General features: G+C 35.0%; 1 protein-coding gene across 1 annotated transcript in view; it reads right to left on the bottom strand.

Moving 5' to 3' along the window:
• Positions 1-10,694: 10,694 nt before the first annotated feature.
• Positions 10,695-11,110, bottom strand: part of LOC110278450 (uncharacterized) — an 18,650-nt gene continuing 18,234 nt past the window's right edge. The window contains exon 3 of the mRNA XM_052258192.1: positions 10,695-10,823. Within this exon, the coding sequence (XP_052114152.1) occupies positions 10,695-10,823 (129 nt within the window). The remainder of the gene's footprint in view (positions 10,824-11,110) is intronic.

Raw genomic sequence — 11,110 nt, 5'->3', positions numbered from 1 at the left:
ATGTGTATGAGGATTTTTTCCTTCACAGCTTTTATGTGGTGGCCGCAGAGCCTTGAGTGTGTAAGTACGTAGTTAGAGATCATCATTTTCAGCACTCACTAGCTTCACCCTTCTTTGATCCTGATGCACCGTATGCTTTTTCGCTGTCGTGGGTACATCCCGATTCTATCCACCATCATTTTGACTTCATGCATAGATGTTATGTTCCAGCATAGCAGAATGGTCAGGTAGTGCCTGAGCCTGGCCCTATCATCGATAACTACATCCTTGAGTCTCCTCCAGTGGATTTAGACATGTCTATAGAGTCACTTTCTACTCACTCCTCTGACTCTTTTCCCATAGAGTCTATCGGGACTTCAGTTGTAGCTTCTGGTCAGCCATCAGTAATTGAGCATATTTTTTCTAGTGGTACAGCTTTCACAGGCGACAGTAGTGATGATAGTCCCTAGAGTACATCAGAGGTCATCGTTATTTCTGACAACGACGACATCGAGGAGATAGAGATTTTGGATCTGACTTCTGAAGTCGATGAGGAACCTGAGATGGATATAGAGATCGTGGACTTGACTTCTGACAGGAAATAGGTAGCGATATCAACATCTTCTTTTGACATCTCTCCACTTTAGTGTTTCTTTTAGACTCTCACTTTTGGTTCTCGAGAGACAAGATTAGAAGGTTAGGCTAGTCTGTACGTTAGAGTAGGGGCTTTCTATATGAGCAAACTTCGAAAATGTTTGAGTTGTATATATGTATATAATTGTGAGGGAATAACTAACTTTTCATCTCTTGTGTGCTTGTATGTATTGTTTTGGTTGTGATTTTATTTTCTTTAAGAAAAGTTTTTCATAAAAATTAAGTTCCGTTAATCCGATTACAGGCTTGATATTATTAAATACAGTATCAGTGTAACTTTAAGTTGGTAACACTTGCTATTTCAATATGAATATACCATACTAAAAATTAGATCGTTACATAGCACATGCAATACGCACGAATTATTTAGACTCATTTTAGACACATCTTTTTTAATAATTTACATATATTGTTATATTTAAAAGTGTCACGTAAATTAGATTTACAAATAATAGCAAAGATACTTATTAGTGATATTTAGAAGAAATATTTGTAAAATGTCATTGTTGTGTTTTTCAACTGTAATTGGCTAATAGAATAAGAAATTCAAGTTAGAAAGACAATGTGCTCTCCAGCTTAAAGTAGTCCTTAAAATAATTTCTGTCCATACTTTTCATTGGACATGACTGAAATGACGTCATTTTATATTTATTATAAAAAAAACACGCTCCCATTTCTCAATCCTCTTTTTCCTTTCCCTTCCACGCTCTCCTTCTCCTTCCCCAACTCATTCCCAGATATCCTTTCCCTTCCCATTCTCCTTCTCCTTCTCCTTCCTCAATCTAAGACCCTTCTCCTTCCTCTTCTCACCCCTTCTCCAACCTGAGGTCCTTCCCAAAACACATACCATAAACAAAATAAGGAAAGAAACATGAAAATTTTCAAGGGAATGTTCAGTTTAATTTGTCATAGCATATCAAGACTCAAGAATAATAATAAAATGAATTGCATTGACATACATTTTTTGCTACAAAGAGAACAATAAGTAGAGTAGGAATAAAACAAGCAATAACTATTCTAACGGTAAAAAGTTTTGTTGACGCAAGTATCAAGTTCATCCTCAAAATGATAAATCAAGATTTGGATGGATTCCATTCTCACCAAATCAAAATACAATAATTAACAAGAAAAAAAAAGAAAGAGAGTGAGAGAAAGAAAGATATAAATGCCTCCACGGATTTGGGTTTTTTTCACCTTCGTCAGCATGAACCTGAATTTCTTCTACCTGTCACATAATGAAGAATGCAATGAGTTTATTGAATGATTGGAAATCTTGATTACTAATAATAAGGAGGAGTGTGACAGACATATATGGCCACATGTAAATTTACAAGCAACGGCGTGGCTTGCTTCATGAAAAAAGACGATAACAAGCTTAAAGGGTTTGAATAGCAAGGTTCTCCAGAGTGCAAGTATAAGCACAAGTGTAGACAACAACAGTGACAAGAACAGGTTGGGAAAGGGACACCGTGCGGTGCGGCGTGATAAACCCCATTTGTAGGGTTTATCTTGTATTGATTTTAGGGGATTTTATAACCTTTTACCCACATTTATTCAATGAAATAGCATGGTTTTGTATATTCTCCTTTAATTGTGCTTTAGAGTGAAAACATACTTTTTAGGTCTTAAAATAGCTAAATCTAATTCACCTTGATTCCATTAGATGCCTTGATATGTTTGTTAAGTGATTTAAGGTTTAGGAGGCAAAGATTGGATCAAGGGAATGAAGAAAGAAAGCATGAAAAGTTGGAGAACTCATGAAGAAATGAAAGAACTGGAAAGCTGTCAAGCCGACCTCTTCGCACTTAAACGACCATAACTTGAGCTACCGAGGTCCAAATGATGCGGTTCCAGTTGGGTTAGAAAGCTAACATCCGGGGCTTTGAAACGATATAAGATTTGCCATAGCTGCATCGCGCATAGGGGCGCGCACGCGCACGGTACGTGGACGCACCAATGGTGGCACATGACCCACTTAAAGCAAAACGTGGCCAACGAATTCTAAAGCCTTGTGGGCCCAATCCAACTCATTTCTGATGCTATTTAACCCAAGGAATGAAGAGGAAAACACAAGTTAGTTACCATTAGTCATAGTTTAGTTATAGAAGTAGTTTCTAGAGAGAGAAGCTCTCACTTCTCTCTAGGATTAGGATTAGGATTAGGCTTAGTTCTTAGATCTAGGTTTTCATTCATTCATTCTTCTACTCCTACTCTTCAATTCTTTGTTGTTACATTCATTCTTCTTGCATTCTTTTGTTGTAATCTCTTTTATGTTGTTCTTATACTTTGTTGTAGATCTACTATTGTTCCTTCCATTTTCTTTCAATTCAATAAGAGGTAATTCATAATAATTGTTCTTCTTTGCTTTTCTATTGTTGATCTCTTGCCTTTGTAGTTAGATCTCTCTTTAATTCTTGCAATTTATGTTGTTTACTTTTATTGCCTTTTATGTGTTTGTTGAAATGCCTCTTCTAGATATAGTATAGATTTTGTTCCTCTTGGCCTAGGTAGAGTAATTAGTGACACTTGAGTTATCTAATTCCTTTGTTGATTGATAATTGGAGAGATTGCTAATTGGTTTGGAGTGCACTAAAGCTAGTCTTTCCTTGGGAGTTGGCTAGGACTTGTGGCTCAAGTCAATTCATCCACTTGACTTTCCTTTATTTAGTAAGGGTTAACTAAGTGGTAGCAATGAACAATTCTCATCACAATTGAGAAGGATAACTAGGATAAGACTTCTAATTTTCATACCTTGCCAAGAGCCTTTTATAGTTGTTAGTTTATTTTCATTGCCATTTACTTTTCATGCTTCTTATCCAAAAATCCCAAAATAACTCACAACCAATAACAAGACACTTTATTGTAATTCCTAGGGAGAACGACCCGAGGTTTGAATACTTCGGTTTATAAATTTAGGGGTTTGTTTTAGTGACAAACAACTTTTTGTATGAAAAGATTATTGCTTGGTTTAGGAACTATACTTGCAACGAGAATTCATTTGTGAAATTCTAACCCATCAAAAATCCAATCATCACGGTGCGACACCGTGACGGAGGCCGACGACAAGCAGCAACAGAGAGAAAGGGAAAGATGAAGGGGCTCGAGTTAGGGAAGGGGAGGCTCGGATTTTCTATTTTTTTTTAATACAAAACGACGTCATTTCAGTGGTCTCCAAGGGTAAGGATGGACGAAAATTATTTTAGGAACTACTATGAGTCTCAGAAAACAATTTCGGAAAAAAATTTGAGTAATTATGAGTATAAGTTAAGGGACTACTTTAAAATTTAATTTCAAATTATATAATAATATTGCATTTTTTTTAACTCGTGAATAGAATCAGTTACCCGCGAGTTAAGAACGAATATGATTAGAATTGAGATATTCTCAACCTGTAGGTAGAGTAAGGTATATATAAATCTCAACCTGCAAATAGAATTAGGGTCGGATTCAAATCCTACCCTACTTTACTTATTACCACTCTTACACCTGATCATTTTTTAAATTAAAAATATTTAATAATTAAAAATTAATAAAAAATAGTTAAAATTTATTATATTTAATATTTTTTAATTGTTGTAATTTTTTTATTAATTATTAATTTATTTTATTTTTTAGTATTATTATTTTCGAATTTTTATATAGTCAATATAGATATCATAACCTGACTCTATTTGCTCCATATTATTTTCATATGTGGCAAACTGAATTTCTAAAAAAGTACACAGCCTAACCTGAAACGTTTCCAATATTAATCATGAGCATAGAGACTTGCCACTCGTCAGTTGGCAGTTGGCACCAGTAGAAAGGAAGGAGTTCATGGACCAAAATGGCAAAATGCCTGACAAAATTGACTATTTGCTCTGTATGAAGCACCAAAACAATACCAAATTTCAAAAAATAATAAACAAAAAGATTAAACCATATATCTAGAACGAACATCTTTGTGCTAAGTGCTGACGCACAGAAGTGGAAGTGGGTGGAATTACTTGGTTCGTAGTTCGGTTCGTTTTAAGTTTGGTTTGGTTCAATTTATTTTTTTAAGTAGATTAAATTTAATTTTTTTGTAAAATTTATTAATTAAAATGTCAGATTATAAACTAAAAAAAATTCTATAAAATTTATTAGATCGACTTATCAAAATATTTTTTTATAAAATAAATTATTTTTAATTTAAATTTTAAGTTTTAACTTTCACTTATATTAAATACAAAATAAAATTAAAAAAATCAATAACCAATACTAATTAAGATCGTAATTTTTTTTAAAAAAATTATAAATACACAGACCATGCTGAAATCTAAAAAAAAAAATCTATAAAAACAACATACTTAGACTTAGATAGTCTATTTACAATAAATGTTAAATTTATCAAAACTAAAATTTCGATTCCATCCATATAGCATGGGAGTATGTGACGGGTCCAACTTTAGTCCAATTTTGACTCCCAAGTCAAGTATGGAATTATATACTAAAAAAAATTTAATTTTAATAATAAAAATAAAATATTAATTTAAAATATTAGTTAATATATATTGATTAAAAGTGTTTGTCTTTAGTCCAATTTTTACTCTCAAGTCAAGTATGAAATTATATACTAAAAATAAAATTTTAAATTTTAATAATAAAAAATAAAATATTAATTTAAAATATTAGTTAATATATATTGATTAAAAGTGTTTGTCTATCCTAACCTTTCATGTTTGACATTTCTCATTTGGAAAAGAGAAAATCAAAAAAGTTTTACGTGGTTAAAACTTTCTGTTTCGGTTTTTCCATGTATATTATTCAATAAATGTTTATGACAATATGAGGTGAAGTTGCGTTGTATTTTTTTTTCCTTTTAAGGAAAAAGTTTAAGCAAATTTAAATACTAATTATAATACGAGGTAGTTACAGATTATAGAGTCGTCGCTATAGCTACATGGAAAAACTTTGAACTTGTATAATTTGATTGAAGATCAATTCTATGGTGTTTATCACTTGTTGTTTAACTTTTGCCTAACTTATTTTTTGTGATAAGTTTTAATTTTTATATCTTTTAAATTAAATATTAACTTTTAACTTTTTTTGGTAAATAAGCACCACTTTTTAGGCACCATAGTATTTATCTTTATTAAAAGTTAAGAATCGACAAATAATTTAACCAAGGTTGCGAGAACCGGATCGATCATTAAACTGATAAAATAATTAGTTTATTAATTTAATAGTTCGATCAAAATTTAATTGGGACTCAACCAGTTTAAATTTTAAATATTTAAATGCGCCCTTCTTCTTTGCAGAATTCGCTGTTGACTCCGGACTACCTTGGCAACACCAGCAAGTAGCAAATCAGCAAATTGAAAGGGTTGTCAGTGGAGGGACACAGACAAACCGGGCAACAACCGGATAAGGACAAGCAAGTCTTAGGGGAATATGATGGTGGATCTTCATCATCTCGTTAGGGACTTCGGATGAGGTTGGTCCTTTTTACAATACAATTGTTTTATGGATTATTTAGATTTAAGCTTTCTATTTTGGAATATTAGAGGGGCCTCTAATAAATTGGCTCGGGTTCATAGTAAGGAGTTAGTGAATAAATTTCACTCTACTTTTTTTCATTCTGTTTGAAACACATATTGCTTTCGAGAGGATGAAATCTTTTTGGAATAATCTAGGTTACCATGGTGTTGGTATTGTTGAGGCTAATGGTCATAGTGGGGGGTATCTGGGTTCTATGTTCTAATTCAAATATTTCTGTGAGAGTATTGGATGTTGTTGATCAATGTATCAATTTTGAAATTACTATGGACAATACATCTAATTACTGCAGTGCGGTGTATGCTAATCTGCATATACATCGGCATAAAGAACTGTGGGGTGACTTGACAAGGATTGCTAATATGATCCACGGACTTTGGATTGTGTTAGGGGACTTTAATGATGTTCTGTTGCAGAGTGAAGTTAGAGGGGGCAGTTTAGACTTGCCAGAGCAGAACAAATTGCGAAAACATTGGAGGATTGTGGGCTGTTTGATATGGGGTTATTGGGAGAAGATTCACTTCGTACAGGAAGGTGAAAGGCGAGGTGCAGGTGGCTAAGAAGCTTGATAGAGCAGTCATCAACCAGGACTGGCGACTAATGTTTTCAGAGGCTTATACTGAGGTGCTGGTGCGCCTTCACTCTGATCATTGCCCATTGTTCACTAGGTGAAAGATGGTAGAGAGGGCTACTAAGGGCCATCGTCCGTTCAGATTCCAGGCTGCATAGATGACTCATCCTCTTTTTAGGAATGTTGTTCATACAGCTTAGAATAGAGGAGCTCCGGATGTAGTCAAATGTTTGTTGGAGGTTCAAAAAGATATAACTAGCTTCAATAAAAAGGTTTTTAGCAATATTTTTGTTAAGAAAAGGGAGTTGAAGAGGTTTTTGAATGACGTTCAGATTACTCTAGAGATTCGGGAGGATCATCAGCTTAGGATCAAAGAGCAAGTTTTGCATCAGGAACTGAATGCTATCCTTCTTCAAGAAGAGCTGTTGTGGTATCAAAAATCTAGAGAACAATGGGTTGGATGTGGAGATAGAAATACAAAATTTTTTCATCTGCAGACAGTTATCAGGAGAAAGAGGAACAAAATTCATGGGTTGTTTTTAGAGGATGGGTCTTGGGCCACGGAGACTACGACTCTAGAAATGGCGGCAAATTCTTTCTTTCAAAAACTTTTTTCTACAAGGGAGGATATTGACCTGGACTCCATGGGGCCTTTTCCTTGTCCGTCTCTTAGTATTGAGACTTGTCAAAAGTTAGTGGAACCAGTGACATCTGAAGAGGTTAAAAGAGCTGTGATGACCATGAGTTCGTTTAAAGCCCAAGGTCCAGATGGATTTCAAGCAATTTTCTACAAAGAGTTATGAGGCTCTCTTAACAACGATGTGTGTGGACTGGTCAAGCGAGCCTTTGAGGGTGAGCCAATGAATGCGGTTATTTTCGATACTCTCGTTGTTCTAATTCCTAAAGTGGAAGTTTCCTCTTCCTTACGGGAGTTTCGGTCTATTAGCTTATGTAATGTAATTTATAAAATTATCACAAAGGTTCTAGTTAACAGGTTCAGACCTTTTCTATCGGAGATCATTGGTCCTTTACAAGGAGGGTTCATTCCAGGAAGAGGAACCACAGAGAATATTATCATTGCTCAGGAGATTATGCACTTCATGAGGAACACCAAGTCTCGAAAAGGGACCATGGCGTTCAAGATTGATTTGAAAAAGCTTACGACAGGGTAGACTGGCATTTTTTGGAAGCTACTTTGGTCCAGTTTGGGTTTCCAAAGGCTACCATTAATCTTATATTGAATTGTGTGACTTCCTCTTCGTTGGCAGTTTTTTGGAATGGGAACAGGCTCCAAAATTTTAATCCAAAGAGAGGTTTGAGGCAAGGAGACCCCATGTCTCCTTATCTATTTGTACTCTGTATGGAAATGTTTGCCTGCTTTATCTCTCATAGAGTTTTCCAAGGTTTGTGGAACCCAGTAGCGGTTTCTAGAAATGGACCACGACTCTCTCATTTGATATTTGCAGATGATCTTTCGCTTTTCTGTAAGGCATCAAAAGCTTAAGTAATAGAGGTTCTGCATTGCCTGGACTTATTTTCTAGAGCGTCAGGTTTGAAGGTAAATCTTCATAAGTCAAAGGCTCAGTGTTCCAAGAGGGTGTCGAAGAGGAGAAAAGAGGTTCTCTCAGGGGTCTCTAACATCCAGTTCTGCAATGATTTGGGTAAATACCCGGGAATTAACATCGGTCATGACAGAGCTTCCAGAAAGACGGCTCAAGAGGTTATTGAAAAAATTTCGCGGAAGCTCTCCAATTGGAAAGGATGTTGCTGAATAAGGCAGGAAGGCTTTGTCTTGTTAAATCGGTTATGGCCTCTATCCCGGTTTATGAAATGCAAATTTCTCTTCTCCTGAAGTATGCATGTAATAAAATTGATTCCTTGATGAGACAGTTCTTGTGGAAAGGCCAAGCGACTGGCAAAGGGCTGCCTCTGGTCAGGTGGGAGGTCGCCATAACTCCTAAAAGAGCAGGAGGATTGGGTATTAGGGATACTTCCTGTGCTAACATGGCGCTTCTGGGAAATTTGGTATGGGATTGTCTAAATAACAGTGAGAAGTTGTGGGTGCAGGTTCTGAAGCATAAATATCTCAGGAATCAATTTGGTATTAACGAAAACAGTAGAAATTCTTCATCGGCTACCTGGAAGAACATTGTTAGTGCCTATGAGCATCTCAAGGAAGGGCTTCATTGGAATATTGGAGATGTCCACAAATCAGTTTGGTATGATGAGTAGACTCCTTTTGGTAAGCTTTGCAACTTTGTTCCTTATGAACATATTTCTGAATCAGATTTCATAGTGGCTGACTTGTGGAAAGGGGTGTCTTGGGAGGTTGATAATTTTACCACTCCTATTCCGCATGAGATTAAGCAGTTTATTTGTGGTCTGAGATATCCTAGTTCGACTGAGTTGGAGCCACAGTGGGAGTGGTGGCATGCAGCAACCAAAAAGTATAGTGCAAGGGAGGGTTATATATTGTTATTAAAGAAAATATTAAATTGGAATGCCAATAGTAATTGGAACTGATTGTGGAATACAAACATTTCGGAGAAATTCAAATTTACTATGTGACTTGACTTACATGATGCTCTACCAACTGAGACCTTTCGATTCAAGTGGCATTTAGCTTCTTCAGATATGTGTAAGAGATGTAACAAGGCGCAGGAGACTATGGAGCATTGCCTTAGAGACTGTGAACGATCAAAGATAATTTGGCATATGTTGGATCCTAGTATCCTGGACTCGACGGCTAGTACTACTCTTGAAGAGTGATTTTGGAAGGGCTTGGCTAACAATGAGGTGTCCTTTGGTGCAGGACTTTGGTAGGTATGGAGACATAGGTGCAATGACATATTCAATACTGACAACCCTTGGACAGACCACAAGGTTGTTGCCTTGGCCAGAATTACCGCCAAGGACTTACATGTTTAAAGAAATTGAAACAATGCCTTTAGGTCTCTCTGAAATTGCCTGTATTGGGAACCACCGGTAGGCAATAGTTTTAAAGTTAATTGTGATGCAAGCTTGTATATGGATTCAAATTTAGCGGGATTTGAGTGTATTATTAGAGATTCTAAGGGAGATTGGATCTCGGGCTGCTCTGGAAGCATTCTCCCTTGGTCTATCATCAGATGTGAATTATTTGTTGCTTGGAGGGGGCTGGTTTTAGCTTGGGATTGCGGTTTGAGGGATATTATATGTGAAACGGATTGCCTTGACATTCTGCCCATCATGCATGAGCTTAAAAGTGGGTATTCATCTGAAGTAACAGATTTGGTTCACAAGATTCAGGAGCTTTTATCTCGTCCTTGGCTTGTTCACGTTGAATGGCTGTCTCGAGAAGCAAATAGAGCTGCGGATTGGATGGCTAAATATGGTGCCAAGAGTAATTCTAATCATTTTATTTGGTTTGAGCGTTGTGTTGATCTCCAACAAATTATCCGCTCGGATATAGGATAGTGTTTGCTTTGTTTCTTTCCATGTTTAGACACCAAAAAAATATTTAAATTAATAATTTTTAACTTAATAAAATTTAAAATTTCACAATTTCATATAATAAATTGTTCATAATTTATCAATAAAATTTTATAAATAATTTTAAACATCAAAATTTATAATTAAATAGATCAAAACACAAACATATAATGTTCGACTAATAAAAAACATTGACCAAAAATTTTTAACTAAACAAAACTCTAATTATAAAAAATCATAATCATCATTAAGTATTAGTTTCAAGATTTTCATAGTTTCCAAAGCACAAAAGTACCACAAAATAAAAAAAAAGTCCCATTCGTACACTACATACTTGATTATATCTCATATCACAATAATCTTGCTTTTTTATTTACTACTACTACATGATTTATATTGCTCAGAGACATGATCATCATAGATATTATGCAATCACAATTCACACCAAAACACAAACATATGCTTGAAAACCAGAAAGGAAATTAAGAAAAAAGTATTTTGTTTAACCAGTAATTTGAATGGATTTAACATCAGGTTTCTTAACTTCTTCCTTAGGAACAATGACAGTAAGAACATCATTCTTTATTAATGGCTTCACCTGATCCATCTTGACGTTCTCGAGGAGCCTAAACTTTCACATGAACTTGCCGCTCACCTACAATATCAGACATACTCACATCAGAAAATAAAAAAATCAGCAACAATATTATTCCAACAAATCAGCAACAATATTATTTCAAAAAATCAACGACTTAAGATAATAAAAAATTATCAAAATTAGTAATTCAATACTATTAACTCAGCAAATCAAGATCACTAAAATAGTAAAATCAGCCTCTCAATCAACATTATTAACAAAAGTACGGAAACAAGCAAAAATAATTCAAACAACAGTGTTTATCAGAGGAAGGATCATTG

This window comes from Arachis duranensis, chromosome 3 (genome assembly GCF_000817695.3).
Source record: "Arachis duranensis cultivar V14167 chromosome 3, aradu.V14167.gnm2.J7QH, whole genome shotgun sequence".
Taxonomy (NCBI): Eukaryota; Viridiplantae; Streptophyta; class Magnoliopsida; order Fabales; family Fabaceae; genus Arachis; species Arachis duranensis.
The sequence above is the reverse complement of the archived record's forward strand: the minus strand, read 5'-3'. Positions and strand labels throughout refer to the sequence as shown.